The 22,520-nt window shown below is 38.9% G+C and overlaps 1 protein-coding gene across 12 annotated transcripts in view; it reads left to right on the plus strand.

The window, feature by feature from the left end:
* LOC139764805 (uncharacterized) overlaps window positions 1–22,284 on the plus strand; it is a 30,370-nt gene extending 8,086 nt beyond the window's left edge. For 8 of the 12 annotated variants that reach the window (XM_071691738.1, XM_071691737.1, XM_071691736.1 and 5 more), the window contains 10 exons: window positions 176–243; window positions 3,073–3,212; window positions 4,862–4,958; window positions 8,102–8,227; window positions 11,200–11,280; window positions 13,935–14,061; window positions 16,203–16,351; window positions 17,595–17,893; window positions 20,153–20,272; window positions 20,804–22,284. In XM_071691738.1, coding sequence (XP_071547839.1) covers window positions 176–243; window positions 3,073–3,212; window positions 4,862–4,958; window positions 8,102–8,227; window positions 11,200–11,280; window positions 13,935–14,061; window positions 16,203–16,351; window positions 17,595–17,893; window positions 20,153–20,261 — 1,196 coding nt within the window. In that variant the 3' untranslated portion in view covers window positions 20,262–20,272; window positions 20,804–22,284. Of the gene's footprint in view, window positions 1–175; window positions 244–3,072; window positions 3,213–4,861; window positions 4,959–8,101; window positions 8,228–11,199; window positions 11,281–13,934; window positions 14,062–16,202; window positions 16,352–17,594; window positions 17,894–20,152; window positions 20,273–20,803 lie in introns of those variants that run through there. The other 4 variants (XM_071691744.1, XM_071691743.1, XM_071691742.1 and 1 more) reach the window with 2 other exon arrangements.
* The last annotated feature ends 236 nt before the right edge of the window (window positions 22,285–22,520 follow it).

Raw genomic sequence — 22,520 nt, forward strand, 5'->3', positions numbered from 1 at the left:
GCTACCTCGCTATCGCGGGAAATGGCAAATAGTATGAAAAAAAAAAAAAAAAAAATATATATATATATATATATATATATATATATATATATATATATATATATATATATATTTATTTATTTATTTATTTATTTATTTATTTATTTATATATACATTCATTTATTTTCATTGCAGATTACACTGTAATTGTGAGGAGCTGTCATGATGGAAATTGGGTTATTAACAAAGAAAGGACGTGTGAGGTTAGTGACTGTTGTATATTATTATGCTGTGGATGCATTAGAAGAACTAGGTCAGATAGATAGCATGTACCCAAGGAGAATCCTTGTAATTCCATTTTGAACTGTTTCTGATAAAACAGTAGACCAATGTCATGAGGTTTGACAGATCCCTGGTTAATTTGTCTTTTTATTTTTTTCAACAGAAATTTGGTAACTTACAGAATGAAGAGCCCTAGGTTAAGTTGTTGATTAAGTATTTCAGATGCTTGGATGAATTGCCCTGGAATGGATTTTCAGTTGAACTTTGGTTGTATATATTTTTTTTTTTTTTTTTTTTTTTTTTATTATACTTTGTCGCTGTCTCCCGCGTTTGCGAGGTAGCGCAAGGAAACAGACGAAAGAAATGGCCCAACCCCCCCCCATACACATGTACATACACACGTCCACACACGCAAATATACATACCTACACAGCTTTCCATGGTTTACCCCAGACGCTTCACATGCCTTGATTCAATCCACTGACAGCACGTCAACCCCTGTATACCACATCGCTCCAATTCACTCTATTCCTTGCCCTCCTTTCACCCTCCTGCATGTTCAGGCCCCGATCACACAAAATCTTTTTCACTCCATCTTTCCACCTCCAATTTGGTCTCCCTCTTCTCCTTGTTCCCTCCACCTCCGACACATATATCCTCTTGGTCAATCTTTCCTCACTCATCCTCTCCATGTGCCCAAACCACTTCAAAACACCCTCTTCTGCTCTCTCAACCACGCTCTTTTTATTTCCACACATCTCTCTTACCCTTACGTTACTCACTCGATCAAACCACCTCACACCACACATTGTCCTCAAACATCTCATTTCCAGCACATCCATCCTCCTGCGCACAACTCTATCCATAGCCCACGCCTCGCAACCATACAACATTGTTGGAACCACTATTCCTTCAAACATACCCATTTTTGCTTTCCGAGATAATGTTCTCGACTTCCACACATTCTTCAAGGCCCCCAGGATTTTCGCCCCCTCCCCCACCCTATGATCCACTTCCGCTTCCATGGTTCCATATATATATATATATATATATTATATTTATTATTATTATTATTATTTTGCTTTGTCGCTGTCTCCCACGTGTGCGAGGTAGCGCAAGGAAACAAACTAAAGAAATGGCCCAACCCACCCCCATACACATGTATATACATACACGTCCACACACGCAAATATACATACCTATACATCTCAATGTACACATATATATACACACACAGACATATACATATATACACATGTACATAATTCATACTGTCTGCCTTTATTTATTCCCATCGCCACCTCGCCACACATGGAATAACATCCCCCTCCCCCCTCATGTGTGCGAGGTAGCACACAGGCATTGTACCTTCAACTGCCACATTACTTACCTTTTTATTTAAATCACCCATTACTAATACCCAGCCTCTTGCACCATACCTGCTGATACACTCACTCATCTGCTTCCAAAAGTACTTACCTCTCATGATCTTTCTTTTCATGGCCAGGTGCATTAACACCAATAATCACCCCTCTCTTGCCATCCACTTTCAGTTTTACCCACATCAATCTAGAATTTACTTTTTTACACTATCACACACTTCCACAACTCCAGCTTCATGAGTAGTGCTACTCCTTTCTTTGCTCTTGTCCTCTCTCCAACCCCTGACTTTACTCCCAAGACATTTCCAAATCATTCTTACCCTTTACCCTTGAGCTTTGTTTCATTCAGAGCCAGAACATCCAGTTTCTTTCCTCAAACATACTTCCTGTCTCTCTTCTCTTCTCATCTTGGCTACAACTACACACATTCAGACACCCAATCTGAGCCTTTGAAGAGGATTACCACTCTATTTGACTTCTTGTGTTTTCCTCTTTTAGAAATTGAAATACCAGGGGAGGTTTTCCAGCCCCTTCTCCTGCCCCCTTTAGTTTCCTTCTATGATGCACAGGGAATACAGAGGTAGAATCCTTTCTCCCCTGCCTATACATATATTAGCAGGAAATCTTCTCTCAAAAGTGTTTTATTAAATATGACTGCTGATTTGGCATTTATCAATTTCTTGCTGATGCCTTCAGCTTGTCTAATGATTTTCTCATACTGCTTAGGTAGATGAATATGTAAGGCTACGACTCACTTGCCTGACCAGTGAAAGCTGGGCTCATCAGGTCAGCTGTACTGGCAGTTGCATGATGTTATCAGTTCTTGTATCACTTGCTGAGACAGATCAGGCATTGAGCACTCAGTATACAAGATCATCAGTCTGCAGGTTCATACATGGGGATCTCTCCTTAATGTAGAGGGCCTTGAGTATTTGAAGGCATCTAGGGTCAGGTGAAGCATTCATTGTAGATGTTCTTTTCTCCAATATCTCTCTCATTAGGGTGGTGTTGTGGCAGGAGCTCAAGTGTATCCTCAGGCTCCGACTCTGTAAATGACATGGAAGATGCTAGGACAATTTAGTGGTGATCATGCCTATATATGACGAACAGGCCTTGCAGTTCTCTGGTGGGCATTAGAATTTTTGAATGACATGACTTCTCTGGACAGTCACTGATCTTTGTGCTAGGTTGTTTTTAAGCTAGAGATGTGATGTTTTCTTGCATTGATGATAGTTAATGAAATTATTTTTTGGTCATTGTTGATGGGCCTTATGTTTCCTTTGATTATGAAACCTAAGGCCTACTAACAACTATCATAAAATAGATTGGATCTTATTGAGGTGTCATTGACTTGTTAAGGGTATAGGAGTAGTATATGTTGACATTTAATATCTTTTTACAGTTTCTGTTAATCTTGCTCTTTGATAGAATCTTATGAGAGGAACCCTGATCTGCTTCATTGCAAAGGAAGAGTGTGTAACAGTCCATAGTGATGGATGGTCATCTAACAATGTGATGTTCAAGAATCTTACAGAACCTGAGGATGAAGTGCATTATAGCACGAACTGGTAAGCCATACAATCTTACTCCCCAACACAGCTGACTATTATTTACTATATACGCTAGCTTAGGTTCTTGAGCTTTCAAACATCGCTTAGAATTATTTCTCAGGTATAAGTTCACTACTCATTACAGCTAAGGAAGTTATATATCGGAGGTAATGTAGCATTGCTATGCAAGTCTAGATATCCTAAGTTGGGTTCACCACTCAGCACAGCTAAGCTAGCATCACTATGAAAGCTTAGCAAACATTTCTGTCAAACTGCCTGGAATCATTATCTAGGATAACCAGGCTTCAGAAAATACCTAACATAGCTTGATATTTTGGTGTAAACTTTATTAGAATTTCATAATAACAATAATGATAATAATAATGATAATCACTATAATGATAATAACAATAATAATGATAATGGAAAGTGGTGTGGAGAAGAGAAAAGAGATAGTGAAAACCTTGTATGAGAAGAAATGTGGCAGTGCAGCTGAAGTCGATGGTATTGCAATTGAATTTCTTAAGAAAGGGGATGACTGTATTTTTGATTAGTTAAATAAGATTTCCATTGTATATATGGATCAGGGGAGGTGCCTGAGGACTAGGGGATTGCATGTATAGTGTCATTGTATAAAGGTAAGGGGGAACAAACTTATGGAGGTATGAGTCAGTTGAGTAAATGTGGTGAGTTTTATGGAAGAGTGGTGATTGAATGGATGGTGGCTTGCACAGAGCATCAGACTGGGGAGTAACAATTTGATTTTAGGAGTGTAGAGATATGCAAATCAAGTGTTTGCATTGAAGGATATGTGAGAGAAATCCATAGAGGAACAGAAGGATTTGCATGTGGCATTTATGGACATGAGGAAAGTATGTGATAGGGTTAATAAAGATGCTTTGTGGAAGGTGTTACAAATCTATGGTGTGGGAGGAAAGTTATTAGAAACAGTAAGGAGTTTTTAACATAAGAGTAAGGCATGTCTGCAAGTAGGTAGGGAGGAGGGTGAGTGGTTCCAGGTGAAGGTGGATCTGCAGCAGTTAGGTTAGATATCACCACGGCTGTTTAATTTGTTTATGAATGAGAAGGTGAGGAAGGTAAATGCAAGGGTCTTGGAAAAGGTGAGTATGCCGTTTCTAGGGGTGAGGGGGGGCCACTGATGGAACAGCAGTGCCAGCAGGTTCAAGTGAAAAACTTCAAAAGTTGGTTTTGACTGCTGTCATTATCATCATCTTTCACCAACATCATTGCTGTCATTAACATCATCACTCACCATCATCATCGCTGTCATTACTGTTATCACCACTGCACACCATCTTGACTGTGTCATCGTCATCACTGTTATCATCACCATCACCTCTGCCATTTGGGGAATTATGCGCTAATTAATAGGGGTCCAGAGAAAACTTTTAGATGTGAATGATGCGAATATGCTGAGAGGGACAGCTGGTGAGTTAGCTGATCAGTAATTATCATCACCACACCATGTTTATTTGTATCTTTACCATCATTGCTGCAGTCTTCACTTCCAGCTCCCACCATCATCACTGCTATCATCATCACCACCACTTTCCATCTTTGTTTTTGTCATCACCATCGCCTCCTTCATTTATTATCCTGATTACTGTTTTGATCACTATCCTAACTAAACCTTCCTCGCCATGCAGGAGCCGACCATGGCACAGCAGTATTTCCAGCATCAGTGTGGCTAGATATAAAACAGCTGTCATTTATGAGATGGTTCTCACTCCCATCACAAGGAAGGTAAGATTTTGCAATTGCCCCATAAACCTGGTTTCTACATCCTTGTTGACAGTCGTGAAAATTATGAATACTGTAAAACATGATGCTGCACCAGGGAGTCTTCATTTTTATCCACTTTACATGTAGATGTCTTGTATTTTACCTACTTTCCTCCAAGTTGCCTTGAATTTTACCCATTTACACTTTGGTGTCTTGAATTTTACATGTTCTCCATCTAGCTGTATATTGTACCAACTTTATGCCTATTACTCTTAGATTTTACCAACTTTACACTTAGAAGTCTTGAAGTTTATCTACTTTTCAACCAGGTATCATGAAGTTTACCTACTCTACACCAAGAAGTCTTAGATTTTACCTGCTGTACACCCAGAAGTCTTGAACGTTATGTACTTTATGCCTAGGATTTGAATATCAAAGTGCCCACTTTGCACTGTGGAGTTTTGAATTTTACAAACTTTTTGCTTAGTAGTCTTGAATTTTACTAATTGTACTTGCAGGAGTCTTGAATTTTACATATCACACACCTAGGAGTCATGAATTTTCCTTACTTTCCACACAGGATTCTTGAATTTTACTTACTGTACTCCGAGGATTTTCTGATTTTACATGACTATACAACTAAAAGTCTTGAATTTTACATACTTTCCATCTAGGTGTCTTAAACTTTACCAGTTTTACATCTAGGAGTCTTTAATTTTACCTGCTTTTCACCTACAAGTTTTAAATTCTGCTTCCTGTACACCCCTAGTAGGAATCTTGAATTTTACCCTATTTGTACACTTATGAGCCTTGAAATTTACCCTTTCTGAATTTTACTATCTTTACACCTCAGAGCCTCGAATTTTATCTAGTTTTCATCTAAAAACCTTCAGATTTATTCATTTCACACATAGGAGTCTTGAATTCTTTCCTGCATACACCTAGAAATCTTGCCTTGACCCAGTTTACACCTAAGGTTAGTGAATTACCCAGTTTACACCCAAGTGTCTTGAATTTTACTTATGTTACTTTAACCAAGGGTAAAGTGTCTGACTTTTGTTTTTGCTTGTCAGTCTAGAAATTTTGATAATCTTATGTTAAGACATCAAGAGTTTTTGGCTTAACACAAGCATTCCATGAGTTTCAACCCTTGGCTGAGCACCCTGCATCCAATATAAACTTTCACTGGTGGGTTCTACATTCTTTGACCAGACTGTTATAGTGTTTGAGATTAGCCATATACTGTACCAACATTTGGCATACCTCCTGCATCTCACATTTAAATTGGACATCTCTGATTCATTCCATCTGACATCATTATTTGCTTAACTGTAAGAAGTCCTTTGCCAACCAATGAAGTTATGTTATTGGAAGAACCTATGGCTTGCAAAACTGTAGGCAAGGGACCTCTGTACACTGTACCCTTGAGCATATTGGTATAACCCTTGGACTCTTGGGTACAATGGCATAACCATCATAACCTTGAGTCGTGACATTGTTCTGTAGGGGTTAAGTTTAAGGTACTCTTAAATCTTTGATCTGATTAATGACATGTTAGTCTAACTTGGGCTTGTTCACAACAGAGTCAAAACACAGAGGAAGTTTTGAACATGGATAACATATGGAAATTTAGAAAGTTGTAGAAAAGGAGATAAAGTTCAAGAAATAGGACCATATGATTGTAAAACTGTATCCCTGTACAGCACAAATAGGCATTTACATTAAGGAAGGCCAGATTATCTTGATTGTCACACAATATTGGACTATAACAGCACTCAGTAGACCATACCAAATCAAATTATACTGTGATAGATCATATTAGACCCTGCTGGGTCACATTAGACCTCCACTGACCCATCTGAATCATATTAGACTATACTGGATTACATTAGACCATGACAGACCAGCCCAGATTACACTTGACCCGCATAATTCACATACTACCAATGCAAATCACATTCGACTGGGCCGGATCACTTTATACCATTTGAGATCATATTTCACCCTACCAGATTAGACCATGGCAAACCCAACCAGATCACATTAAATCATGCTTGATTACTTTACACCATGTCAGACCAAACTATATCACATTAGATGATGCTGGCAGATCACATTATACCTTGCCAGACCAAGGCAGAATATACTAGTATATGTCTGTGTTGATGTATGTGTATATGTGCCAGTACATATTTTAACTTTGTAGAGCAAGCTTCACAGTAATAGGCCCCCATCTCTTATCCTTGCATTTTTATCATAATTTCTTTTGTGTTCTTCAGTTCTGTATGTTTGTGTGTATGTGATGTGTGTGTGTGTGATGTGTGTGTGTCATCACCTCTTTGTACTGGAGGGAAGAGACTTTTACAATCTTAGGGGCCCCCTACCTTTTGAACCTTCTCTGCTGTCATCTTATTCCATTCATCCTCCACTTTCATGCTATAAAAGTACCTTACATCTTTATAAAAGTATCATGCATCCATCATGCATCTTTTTTTGACAAGTATCTTTCTGAATTTTGTATTATGTCCTTTGGTTGCTCTGTCCCTCCATCTCTCAAAGATCTATTCATTTTCTATGCCGTTGATCTGTTTTATAAACTTAAAGGTTGTGATCAAGTTGTCCCTCTCTCTTCTTTAGCGTTTCCCAGTATCTCAGTTCTTTAATTCTGGTAATATCTTTCCAGTTTTCCTCTGGGGGACACCTCTGCCGATCAAACATGAAAAGCGTATTCTGGTTTTGCCCTTCTGTAATATTCGAATGGCTGGCTAAAAATTTTCATATCCATATTCTGATGTTTGCCAGCAGACTGTCAGTCTTCTAAATTGCTCTCCTAATGTTGGCCTTTGGTGACAGTTATATTTCCTATTTACCTGCTTGTAATTGCTTATTTTTACTGTACAAGGAGGGAATTTTACATTAATGGGGCATATGTATGTATGTGTGTGGAATATTACGTAGAGTTGGTAATCATCTGATGTTCTTTGTTTGTTTTTACAAATCATCTATCTTGCATCTCATACCCCATCATTATCTGTTTCCCATTCAGCCTGTCCTCATCAATCCCTATCATCTCATGAACCAGTCCACTGAATACCCTCTCCATGTACGATTCCTTCCCTCCTGCTTTCATAACAAATTTAGCTTCAGTTACTCATGCATTACAGGGTGATGACAACAAAGAGCCATGTTTATCGACGGAGAAGGTGACTTTGGGTGAGGTGATGTATCCTAACCTCACCTTCAGTGCCGACTGGAACCAGCTTGACAAAAGGTGCATCTACAATGCTGTTGTGAGTACTTCTAGAACAAGTAGACATATGTTAAACTCACACAGGCATAAACAGAGACTGACTTACCTCGCACTTTTCATATCATTATTTATAGATAGTGACAAGGAAATAGTTTACTTTGATCGTAAAAATTCTGAAGCTCATGATTGTTTTTCCCTGTATGGACCATGAAATGTAGACCTGGAAAGTGATGTGAGTATTAACTTATGTAATTCTTATTAGATTTGTGTAAGGGAATGTAAGCATGTCAACATCATTTGTTTCAAAAAGAAAATTTCTACACTTCTGCTGCCTCATAGGTGGAAAACCCTCTTTAATTTTAAGTTACTGTTTTTCTTTATGCCTCTACTCTTGTTTAATCTTGTACAGGTATCTATGATAACACAGGCTGCATGAATAATACATCTGAGTCTACAGTGAAATAAAGATACTGATGATATTACATTGATACTTTTCTTTCATTTTCTAATCTTTCATTAGTGTCTGTTTTTACTTGGGTAATGTTTCATAACTTGGCATTTTCACTTTCAGTAGACAACTTGTTTTTTCAGCTTCTCTTGATATTTTCTTGCCTTCACATCATACCCCCCTCCTGTAAGGAGCTGTCCTTAAAACCCACTCATATCTTCCAGATACTACAAGAATGCCATGTCCTCCAGCAGGACACCTCAAAGTTTCCTTTCCTTTCCTGCCATGACTTCCCTGCATGGTAACTTGACAAACTACTTTACTGCCATGACTTCCGTACATGATACCTCAAAGAACTACTTTACTGCCATGTTCACTTGTGGAACACCATTTTAAGACTTGTCGCTTTGTGAAGTTTTCTTCTTTAGCAGAAAATCTAAGCTTATTCCCAACACATCAAACTCCTTCTATTCTTTAGCCCTCAGGCATCAAGATTTGCACCCTTATAACTCCATGGGGACTACCAAACTACAAGCAGACTATATATGGACTGAACCAGGGCATATGAAACGTTTGGGATAAACCATGGAAAGGTCTGTGGAGCCTGGATGTGGGTAGGGAGCTGTGGTTTCAATGCATTATGCATGACAGGTCGTGTATGGATGTGAGCAGATATGGCCTATCCCTGGGGATGTATTCCCTGCATGTTGTAGAAGGTAACTAAAAGGGATGTGAGTAGGGGGATGGAAATCCTCCCCTCCTGAGGAGCTGGGATGTGGGACAGGTGAGGATTTTTCCATCGGAGGCTCAGTTTTCTGTTCTAGATGCTACCTTGCTAATGCAGGAAATGGTGAGCATGTATGAAAAATGATATATATTCTTTTTCTCTCTCCCATACTTGATCACTGTTTCCCATGATAATGAGAGTGCCATGAACAGACAAAAAAAGGCTGCATCCGCTCACATCCATTCTCTATCAGTTATCTGTATCATACTGAAACCGCAGCTCCCTTATAACAGCCAGGCCCCACAGACCTACCTGTCTTTTACCCAGGATGCCTCGCATACCTTTGTTCAGTCCATTGACATCACATCAACCCCTGTATAACACATTGTTCCAATTCATTTTATCCTGTGAATGTATTTCACTCTCTTGCATGTTCACTCTATTCATCCATCTCTAATATGGTCTCCTTATTCTCTGTGTTCCATCCACTCCTGACACATATATTGTCTTTGGCAACCTTCCCCACTCATGCTCTTTTTATGTCCAAACCCTCTCAGCACACCCCCTTCAGTTGTCTTAACCACACTCTTTGTATTACCACATATCTCTCATACCTTTTCATTACTTACCTGGTCAAAAGTCTCATTTCCAACACATCCACACTCCTCTGCAGTTTCATCTATAGTCCATGCCTCACATCCTTGTAATATTGTTGGGGCTCATACCTTCAAACATATCCATTTTTACCCTCCCAGATGACAGTCTCTCTTTCACACATTCTTCAGTTCTTTAGTGCTCCTAAAATCTTTGACCCCTCACCCACCCTGTGACTCGCTTCCACTTCCATGTCCACTCCCGGTTATCTAAGACACTTCACGTCCTCCAGTTTCTCTCCATTCAAACTCACACCCCAACCAACCTTCTTTCAACCCTGCTAAACCTAATAACTTTGTTTTTCTTCACATTTGATCTAAACTCCCTGCTTTCACACACTCTTCCAGACTCAGTCACCATCTTTTACAGTTTCACATTCTAATCTGCCATCAGTGCTGCACCATCAGCAAACAAAACCTGACTCACTTCCCTGGCTTTCTCATTCCCAACATAATGCATAATGCCAGAGACCTGCCTTCACTTAGAACCATTCAAACTCCTCTCCTCCTACTTGTACACATGCCTTACACCCATGATAAAGACTTCTCACTGCATTTAGCAGTTTATCTCCCACACCATATATTCTTACACCTTCCACAAAGCATCTCAGTTAGTCCTATCATATGCCTTCTCCAATTCCATAAATGCCACATACAAGTCCATCTGTTTTTCTAAGTATTTCTCACACATTTTTCAAAGCAAATACCTAATCCACACATCCTCTACCACTTCTGGAACCACACTGCTCCTCCCTGGTCTGATGTTCTGTACATGCTTTCACCTCTGTCAATACTCACCTTTATCCCCCTTTCCTTTAAACACTGCTCTATACATGCATTCTGCCAATCCTCAGGCACCTTCTTTCTTAATAAATTCAACTGCAGTACCATCCACTCCAGCTGCATTGCTGTATTTCAGCTTCTGCAAGGCTTTCATCACTTCCTCTCACTTCACCAAACCATTTCTCATGACTCTAACTCTCGTACTTTGCATAACACTTCAAACAAAATTCCCTATGTCTGCCACTCTATCATCAAACACATTTAACAGTCCTTCACTCACTCCATCTTCTCATCACTTTATACTTTATCCAGGACCCACAGAAATGTTTCTGTTCCCTAAAGAAAGTCACAGATATCCAATAAGTTCCTCAGAGTGACTACAATGGCAATTTTTATCACAGGTGACGCCTCGCAATTATTGCGGAGATGACATGAGCACTCCCTGGAGAGTCAGTCCCCTACATTATACCTCCTTCAAATCAGTGAGTTATAGCCCACAGTGTTGTCCAATTGACGTATGTGAAGTAAAAGTTCTGTTTGGGTCAACGTGGGTAACATGGGTTTTACAGGGATTCAACATGGATGACAGGGCCTCAGCATGATTTTCACAGTGGTTCAGCTTGGGCTTAGCTGTGCTCAGCATTGGTTTAAGAGGGGTTCAGTAAAGGTTATCAGGACTCAGTATTGGTTTTGCAGCATCTTAGTATGAGTTTATCATGGGTTTAGCAGAGGCACAGCATGGAATTTAAGGGTTTAGTATGGATTTATATGGAGTTTAGCAGGGATATCACACATTTAATGAGGTTTTACGTTATTGGATGGATTAAACACGTGTTACTTCAGCAGAAATTTGGTTGGGATTGAGCATGGACAGCAGGGAATGTACTTGTAATTACAACCACATAATAAAAAGTCTTTACTTACCATATACTGTGTTACTCTGCTGTATGTCTGTATGTATAGTTAGCAAAAAAGGAAAAGAAAAAAGAATTTGATGGACTTTGAAATGAGGTGTTACTCCAGTTGTTTTATATTTGGCATGCATTTGGAATTCTTTTCATTACATATTCTTTGACTTAGATTTTTAAAATAATATTGAAATTGAAAATTATTTGTTTATTGAAGTAGGACAAACATGTGTGACTCACTACTTTGGACATATTTGTTTTTTGAAGTTTTACCACACTTATAGTAAGACAAATTTTTGGAAGCTAAAGGAATGAGTTTCCACTTATCATATATATCATTTGGATGGTTGGTACTCTTGATTGCTTTTTTGTATTTTGTATACATTTTAGATTTTTTTCGTTACATATTCCTTGACTTAGATTTTTGAAATTATATTAAAAATTATTTGTTTATTGAAGTAGGACAAACATGTGTAATTCACTACTCTGGTTATATTTATTTTATGAAGTATTTGCAGCACTCCCATAAGAAAATTTTTGGAAATTAAAGGAATGAGTTTCCACTTATCGTATATTATGATTTTTTAAAAGAAAATGAAAGGGTTGACTAATATTCACAGAAAATCTTATAGTTTTGCGGAAGGAAATATTTGTGTAGTAAGAAAAAATATGTTGATTATCAGGACAGCAGAATTATACTTCCAAGGGAATTATCAAACCACTGCATGATAATTTTCTTTTGATTAAAAGGTTTTGGAGCATGAATGACCATTTTCAGGAACAGATGAACAACAACCTCGATTGCTCATAACAACACTATCTGTTATGGATGATGTACTAGAACCAGAGTCTTGCCTAAAGTCAAGCCCCAAGAACTTTCCATGGTCTTTCCTGACCTCTTCATATACCTTGGTTTACCTGACTGACAGTACATCACCCAGTATATGCCAGTGTTCTAACTCATTTCATGCACATTTCTTACCCCATGAATATTCAGAATCCAATAACTCAAAGCCTCTCACTCCATCCTTCCACATCCTTCTTGGTCTACGCATCATCTTCAACCACTCCATTTCTGACAGTCTATCTGTCTTCTGAGAAAGGAAATGCAGTGCTTTAGATACCTTGGAGTGGACTTGGTGTCAAGAACAGATGACTGAGCCTCAGAGGGAAAGATCCTCACTTAGCCCGAATCTCAGTGTTTTCTATTGGAAATGCAAAACAGGAGGATAGGATTTTTTTAGCCCAAATCTCAGTGTTTTCTATTGGAAATGCAAAACAGGATAGGATAGGATTTCCAGCCTCCTGCTCCGACCCCATTTTAGTCGCATTCTATGAAACTCAGGGAATACGTGGGTAGTATTCTTTTTCCCTTATCCTCGGGGATAATATATTATTTTTACTATTATTATAATTGCTAGTACTGTTCAAGAGCTTACGAGATCTTCAGTATTATTATCCCTCTTACCTCACCAGGTCAATAGGGAGCATTATATTTTGTGTATTGAATTACATATGAAATTCAGGATTCATACCTTGCATGACACGAAACATTGAGCCAGGCTTACTGGCATTTTACATATTTGCTACTGTCAAAGACCAGCAACTTTGCATTTAAAGGACTGAGACGCTTGGATTTATTGAATATAAAAGTTTGATCAAGTTTTCCTCTGTGGGAAAATGGGATGAGCATGTTTAATGATGATAAGAGATCACATAAGAGATCACATGCACCATGTAATATTAGAATATTTTGATGATGGGTACAGGAAATATAGATAATTGGATGATTGGTAAAGTTGGTATATTTAATAATTGATGTACATGTTCACCATTTAAAGAGAATGATTTGCAAACACAAAAATGATTTGGCAATTCTTGCTTTGGAAAGCCTTGGTATGACTGAAGGCGTTGGAGATGTTAAATATCTGTAGGGTGTCTGGTATCCCATAATTACTTGTGATTTTTTAGTAATGTTGTACAGTGTAATACTAAGTGAAATGTTTTACCTGTTTATCTTCTTATCTTTCCAATTATTTGTAAGAATTGTAATGAGGCACAGAAGACTGGGACAAAAATGAAAGGAGTATATTTACTAATAACTCAAAAGATTTATCTTCTCTTTTTCTGTTTGCCCATCTACATGCAGGAGTTGGTTGGAACCTGGTTGAAGATGGGGAGATGTCATTAGTAGTTATAATGAGATGTGGCTGTCTTTCATTCTGCAGGAGGTGGAACTTGAGGAAAGCACCAAGATGATACCGGTGGTGATAAGTGTCATTATAGTGGTACTTATCCTGTCTTTAATCTCTCTCCTCTGGTTCTGCAAAGCGAGGAGATTGCAAAATAATGCTTGTAAGTCTTGCTAGAATTATAGTTACTGTGATTGTAAGTATTCTAAGATGGATAATACATGTTTCTTGATTATACATTCTCTGACTGGAGCTGTAGGATCTACAATTAGAAGATATGTTTATGAGTTCATAAGTCCTATGATTGTATGATCTCCGAGTTGATTTATAAGTCTCTTTCTCTCTCCTTCATTACTTCTCAAGAGATTGTACCGGTAGGACATGTTGATCTCTGCCTAGTTGTGAGGTCACTGCTCAACCACCAAGATTACAATGCAGTACCATCAATAAGTGCTTCTCTTGCACTAAGCATTCCTTCTTTTTAATTACAGTTACTAACCCTTCACTGTACACCAGTGTCACTTTTTTATTCCCATGGCACCAGCTATTCGCTACCCATGTACAGCCTGTGGTCAGGGTTTAATAAAGGATTTTATGATAATGGGACCAGATGGAGTATACAAAGAAGAGGAAGAGAGTTCCTTTGCTTAGCTGTTTGAGGGGAAAAAGAAAGCATTAAGACAGTTAATCCTCAGGTGGTTGGTCTCCACCCAGAAACACTATGAAGCAGCGACCAAACATGTGCTTTGGGTCTAAACTTTGGGATGGGGACAGCTCACAAGAGTGGTGTCCAAAATGATACCTGGTGAACAGAAGAGAGAGAGAGCAGCAACATCATGACTCATGGAAAGGGATGATTGAAAAGAGGTGATGCCAAGAGAGTTGATGAAATGAAGGGCTTTTGATCCCACTTTGACAAGCTGTCAGTGGACTGATCCAGGGCATTTAAAGTGGCCAGGGGAAACCAGAGAAAGATCTATGGTTCCTGTTTGTTGATAGGGGGCTATGGTTGCAGTGCATTGCACATGACAGCTAGAGAATGGATGTGAATGCAGCCTAGCCTGTCTTTGTCCATTCCTGGTGCAACCTTGCCATCAGAATCTGCTTACTCATTTCCATGCCTCACCCCTGACAGGCCAGTGTCAGAGGGCAACTCTAGCACAGTGTTTCCCAGAGGCTCTGGGGCTCTCAGATTGTCCAAAAATTCAAAACCTGAGCACTACACAGGTGTGTCTGTTTTAAAAATGTATTACCCTGACGGAGTTGGGCGACACCTGCCCCTTTTGTTCCCTCCTTTAGGGAGCACTAATGAGGTCACCATGAGAAAGTGGGGTGAGACTTAGATACTCCAGAAAACCAGAATATTCCCTTGAAGCAATGAAATTCAACTTTTCCCAATAATTGAACCCCTGCTGTAGTATCAGCACCTCCTTACCTCATTGGTTGTGATTATTGTTGCTGGACAGATTAGCTAGCCATTTACTTTTGCCATTACTCACTTCAGAAATTCCTGTTCCCAAAACTCTCCCCTCTCCTTGTTCAGTATTTTTCGATTATTATGCAAAATAGATCTGGTTATATACTTATTGATTTTTCCCAGTGTTGAGCATGATTGTAATTACCTATTTGTGGTGGATGGGGTGGGAATTTTACACGTAAGGGGCCCTATCTCCTGAACATTTTCTGCTGTCATACAACCTCACAAATGTATATATGCATTCTTCATGAACCATGTCTTCAGTCAATCTGTTTCATTCATCCACCATTCTTCTACTATAAAAGTATCTATCTACTTCCTTGTTTACAAGTTTCTAACTTAATTTCTTGTTATGACCTATGATTGCTCTATCCCTACACCTTTCAAAGAATGTACACTGGCCATATCGTCAGTGTCTTTTTAAAGCTTAAAGGTTGTGATCAGGTCAACCCTTAGACTTTTCCTTTCCTTAGGTAGATTAAAAGCCTCCATCCTTTCCCCATAGCTTATTTCTTTTAATTCTGTTACCATCTTAGTTGCTTTTCTTGTGACCTCAGTGAGTTCATAGTGCATCTTTAGGTGTTGACCAAACCTGAAAAGCATATTCTAGTTTTGATCTTATTTAAGATATGAATAGCTTGAAAAATGTAATGAAAGGTATATCTAAACATTAGTGACCTTAAGAAAGTTTAAAACTTACACAGTAATACTAAATTAAAGGAAGGTAAGCAGAATGTCAGAGCTGGTGATAGGAAGCAAATAAAAAGTGATAAGAACCAAAACTTAATGTTTAAGAATTTGATAGTCATAAACAAGTCCCTCATCAGCGGTAAACAAGAAGCCGGCCACAGTGGAGGAACCCCTTGCGGGAATGGCACTTCTTTCCAAGCGGACGGTTCTGGTGGTGTATGCTATGGATGTCAAGAAGAAAGTCGCAGACCTCATCACCTTTCTAAAGAAGGACACCAGCAACCAGGTATATTGAGATTGGATACCCTGTCTTTCATGTTGTCAAGACATTAAAAGGCAACTTTTATGATTGGGTTTGAACTCTAACTCTGGCCTCAAACTCATAAACTGGGCTTTGAACCTACATCTCAGGCCAAACTTTCTGATAAGTCATTAAGATAGATTAGGGAAGGTTTTGGCCTAAGGTAAAGCCTTGGCACCTCACTGGTGACCCTTACCCATTTTGAGAAGGCTCATGTCATGCATCCTTTATTCCCTTCCTCTTAAGATAATTTTCTGTCAATCAAAGGAGTCTCTCCATGTTCCTGCTTTAAGATCCAGCTTTTTTTGTTTTGCCAGTGTTTTGGTAATGTCAGGTGCTCTTTGATAGTCCAGGGACACAGTCTACCCATCCTTCTCTTTTGTCAAAAAATAGTGTAAGAAATTTGTTATATATGGCCTGTTTTTTGTACTTAGTGTGTGTGTGTGTGTGTGTGTGTGTGTGTGTGTGTGTGTGTATTTGTAATTGAACAAGCTTAATATGGATGCTGTATGGATAGACATGGGAGTATATTAGCTATGTCTGCTACCTAGGAAAAACACACTGAAGATAAAATGTAAATTTTTTTTTCATACCTTAATGCTTTTCCTGATTTAGCAAAGTATCCTCAGGAACAAATGAAAAATAGACTCATTTGTACATGTACTCTCTAGATGAAATGTCTGATAAACTGGAATATACGATTATTTTCATTAATTTTACATACTTTTATACCTTTTTTATGTTGAAGGCCTTAATTGAAATAGAGAATTATAAAAGGGAAAAAAGAAAAGGGGAAAGTATTTGTGAATGTTGGAGGAAGTGAAAAACTTTTTTAGAATGTGCCAGGTCAAAGTTATTGGGAAAGACATGGTAAGGTAGAGAGTAGCAAAGCTTTGAGATGTAGGAAAAGAAACAGTTATCAAAATGGCCCACCTACGAGTTGCTGACGGCCACACAGTAATTAAGTGATGCAGCAGCTTGACAAGTATTGCATGGTCTAGCTAGTGGTGGGGGCACTCAGGCAGCCAGCTCTCGGAAGCAAAAACCAAAATCATACCCATAGGTGAGGGAAAGTGAACCAACACTGCAGCATTGGGCAAGAGTCAAGTTTGGAAGTTGGCCTAGAATTGTACCAGGACCCTAATTATTTTTTCATTGCCTACAGTAGTCTGTGAAAATGTCACCTATTGCCTCCTTAAGGATGTAATGACACTTTTTGGGTCCACAGATCCTGGATCTTTATGACCATACAGATGGGAACAAGCTAGCTGATCCATTGGTATGGTTAACCAATAAATTCCATGACCCATTTACTTGCATTATCATAGTGGCCTCAAGAGGAGCCAAGAGACTCCAGGAGCTCCACAACTCCACAGTGCCAAGTGACTGCAACCTATGTGGACAAACAGATGATGAAATTATTAGACAAGAAAGAGAAGAAGTCTTCCATTTTCTCTTGATTGATGTCCTTCATAAATTGAAAGACTCTCATCTCAATCAGGATTATACACGCTTTTTTCATGTCAAGTACGTGATGATGTAGATGATTTCCTACTTGTTGTATAACGTCTTTGATCTTTTTTTTTTTTTTCTTTGTAAAGCATATCTAATCATGAAATAACTTTGCTTTCAGTACATGAGGAAGTCAGTGACTTAAGGATATAAGATACTGTGTGACTTCAATATGCACAGGACAGTAAGGAAGGAAAGAAAAGAAAGAAGGAGAAAGCCTTAAATTTCAGAATATAGTAGTAGGCTCATTTAGACATTACAAAATAGGAATGGTAACTATGGAGCAAGAAGTGCAGTGTTATTAAAATTGTATAATCCTCCAAAGAATGTTAATAATCCAGAACAATTGTTTAATGATAAGAGTGAAGGAGGAATCAGGGTGATAGAATTTAGCAATGCCTTTTGAAGACATGGTGAAATACTGATATTTCAGTTATAAAGAGATAGATTGGGAGAGAAAGAGAGAGATATGGATTCTCACAGATACAGGGATTCATGTAGATACAAGTTCTTTGAGTGGTTACAGGAGAACTTCCTATGCCAATGCGTAAGTGAACATGTTGGGATAAGAGAGACTGATATGCCATTATTACTAGATCATATCTTCACACATATTAGGATTGGAAATAGGAATATTATGATAAACCACTTACAAAGACTGATGATGTAAAGCTTAGATTAGATAGAATGATTAATATTGATGAAAGAATAGGGCAGAAACTAGGACAGAGTTCTGAGATCAAGGAGGAAAGCCACAGATATAGATGGGAGAAATGAGAGAGAAATCTGCTAACTCTTCCTTTAAGTAGTAGGCCAATAACAATATTGAATGCTGCAGATTATTTATATTTGCTTTTGACAGTGGAGCAGATGAATTGTTTGTAGAGGATGCTTAGGGCAATCAGGGAAGATAGTGCAGACTGTCTAGGACATTTGCATGGCAATGAAAAAGCAGTTTTAAGATAATATATGACAAGGAGCTTGCATTACAGCTGCAGGAAATAACACAAATGGGCCAGTTAGTAAAAGTGATCATATGGTGGATTTTGAATATGTGGTTAAAGAGGTCACAGGTCACAAAAGGGGATCAGAAAAGAAAACTGAGAAAGGGGGAGACAGTATTACAGCTTTCAAGTTTTTCACTCAAGTTCATGTTGTTTAGTTCTTCAAAATGGAGGAGCAACTCAATTTGAAGAGATTTGGAAGTGAGCTAGAGGGAAGTCTAGAACATGTAAAGAATGATTTCTGTTGTTAGTGACTTAAGCACTCAGGTTGTGTAGGGAAACTAGGAGTCCAGAGAACTTTATAAGATAAAGAATCAAAAGATTTATCTGTATTTATCTATTATCATTATTCCATTCCCAGTGTAATGGGTTGGATCAGATACATACAGACTCAGCAATATCACCCGAGTGTATTCTTGATCCATACCCACAGTGTTAAAATGATATTTCTACTTCCAGTACGTTTAAAAGTTCTAACTTTTTTACATCACACACTAAGTTGTTTCACTGGATTAGATCAATGTCTCCATCCATATACTGAATGCCTGTATTACATCCTGTCCAGACACTAGATTTCCTGTGGCATCTGTGCAAAGTATCCCCAGCCCTAATTAGGACTCACACTACATCTTGTTACATGGTGTAATTCTCCTCCTATCTTCTGTATGGCTCCATATCTTCTTCTCCGACGTATCATCTCACATATATGCAGCATGATCATGTTGTCCTGAATACTTTCATCCTTGTTCCTTTTTTATGACGTCTTTACACCATATGATAGTCTCTCATCTTCATTTTGTCTTTCTTTGTAAATGTAAATATGCTATGCAAACCTATATACACTTTGGTTTAACATCCATGCATCAGCATTAAGACAAGTACTGCTTCATCCAGGCTTCATGCACACTCCATGCTTAGATTTTTTCCAGACAGGGCACCCTAATTTTACCCCTTTTCAAAACTCTATTTTCAACTTCATCTTTACCACTGACATCATTACTCATTATTCTTCACCATGTGACTCCCCATTCTTTTTAGAAATTAGCTTCATTTATTGGCATTTACATTTAGCATCTTGTTGCTACATGCACCATCATACCAGCTCACCATTCTATCCACGTCTTCCTCACTAATTTAAGTAACAGTAGAGTATTGTCTACATACGAAAGGAAATAGATGTTATATACTCTCTTACCAGATTGCACGAATAGACAGTCGTAGCTACTCTCTCATTTTCTCTTTAGTAACTCAAACAATCATTACTTACTAGGTTCATAGACATCCCCAACCAGGTGGAGTTGGATTATGTGACCCCAGACTGCGTGTATCAGCTACCTAGACACAACTCGCGTCTCATCAATGCCCTCAACCAACCATGAACATCTATCAGGTACCATAACTGAGAATGTCTTGTTTTTTGTATTTGTTATATTCTTATGCATTTGCTTTTGTCACTCCTGTCATTTTTGTTTATGTTTGCCTCCAGTAAGTACCTATTTTTAATTACGTATTTGTACTGTAATTATGTATTTTTACTTTCATATTTGTTTGCAATAAGCGAGGTAACACCAGGAACAGACTAAGAAAGGCCTCATTCCCTTTCACCCATTCTCAAGCCCTCCGATGATAATCAGGCCCCCCAGACCTCTATATGGTTTCCCACTTCTGTTTCACTTGCCCGTATTCAGTCAATTGACAGCATGTTGCCCCTCGTATGCCACATTGTTCCAATTTATTCTACCACCTCTAATGCATTTCACCTTCTTGCATGTTCAGGCCCCAAGCTCTCATATTTTTCTCAGTGTAAGACTTAACAAAGTTGTTGCACCAGTTATTACTATTTACTGTTTGTGTGTTATTAGGAGAGAGTTTTATGCTTGTTTTGCCTTGTTTCTTAACCTTATATATGTATATGTAACAGGTTGAAAGTGTTGGACGAGGCGAGACTTGCTTGTGCGAGGCCATGGCCCCTATCTAGTAGGAAGATTATGTTCAATGGAGTCGGCAAAACGGTTGGAGAATATCTATGGAGGAACACATGATAGCCAGTGTGTCACATTTAGTCCCACCTGTAGGATAGTTTAGTATTATTGCCGTATAGTTGTTATTGTAACATTGATAATGTTATAACATGTAAATAAGCTTATAGTAAACATTTTTCCCAAGAGCCACTATATATGAAGGAAGGAGACCATGTCTGGCGACCCCGGGGTGTTGTTGATCGCTGCCTCAGGTCAACAGCGGGAGGCCGACAGCCACCCATCCCCCCCACACAATCACATCCCTTCTGTGGGGTGGGGTCGGGGGGGGGGATATGCCAGTTATGGGTACTCTTGTAAGATTACTCAGTTAGCAACTTATCACACTGTAAGAATAATGTAAATAGATTAGTGCGTTAGGGCTGATTGTACAAATTATATTGTTAAATCTTAAGGGACATAGCATCGTCCATAGCAGGTCCCACTTGGGATTAAGCCAAGTGCAAAAATTACTATTTACGGAGCTCAAAGAAGAACACACAATGAGGCTATCAGATAGTGACACAAGGAATATGCGTCCAGCGTGGGAAATCGAAGGAGTGAATCAGTAAAGTGCTTGATTAAGGAAAGTGAATTAACACTGCTGGGCATCAAACACTCATCTGGACAGAAACGAATACTTTTCCTGGTCAGTGGTTTTCTCAGGAACGTCGCACACAAGAACTAAGAACGCTTTCGTCATACCACTGTGGTTGTAGGTTGTGTACATCGTCTACAGGGACACTTACCGCCTGTATTTCGAACGCTGTCCCAGCTTGGGAGAGTCTTATATGTGAGACGACCGATCCTGTGGGCAGCCCCTAGGACGTACTGGGAGGCGTGGTTGAACTACCGGGCGCGGTACGGCGCCGCATGAGACGCGAGCACGGACCGACGTGACGTGGAGGACGAGGGTCCATCGCTAGGCCACGGACACGCACACGCCCAGAGACCCAGCAGAAGTTTGTTTACTCTAAATCCACAGGTGAGGACGTGTGTTACCAGTTGATGCTCTACCGAGACCTGAGGCGAAGCCGGCCTTCAGTACAGCGCACGCGGCATAACTACAGCGTATTGTACGTTTGGCATGTCGGTCGAGGACGTAAACAAAAGAGGTCCCTTGCTCTCGTGAATTATGGTGATCTAGGTATTGTTAGCAGTTGTATTAGGATGCGCGACACATTATTTCTGACACTATCAGTAGCCGTAGATATTGAATGTAATTATAACCGCGGACAACATGCATGATGACTGATTGTTACCAGTGTTGTAACCTGATATTTAGATGTTAAAACATTCCAGTGAATGTGTACTCACGCACATTTAATTGTCATAATATGTCAACTCATGTCATTTAATTTAGGTATTAAATGTAAGAAAGTTATTAGCCTTTCCATAGCCTACAGGAAAATGAGTAGTTACAGTATGCCTGGCAGTCCATTGGCCTAGTTGGGTCATTAATGTCTTTATTAAGGGGTTTTACTTAAACCATGGCTGTGGTCCCCATGGTAATCTTACCTGACCATCATCAATTATCATGTATTTTAATTTTTTTCTAACCCATATATATATATATATATATATATATATATATATATATATATATATATATATATATAT

This window comes from Panulirus ornatus, chromosome 51 (genome assembly GCF_036320965.1).
Source record: "Panulirus ornatus isolate Po-2019 chromosome 51, ASM3632096v1, whole genome shotgun sequence".
NCBI classification, from domain to species: Eukaryota; Metazoa; Arthropoda; class Malacostraca; order Decapoda; family Palinuridae; genus Panulirus; species Panulirus ornatus.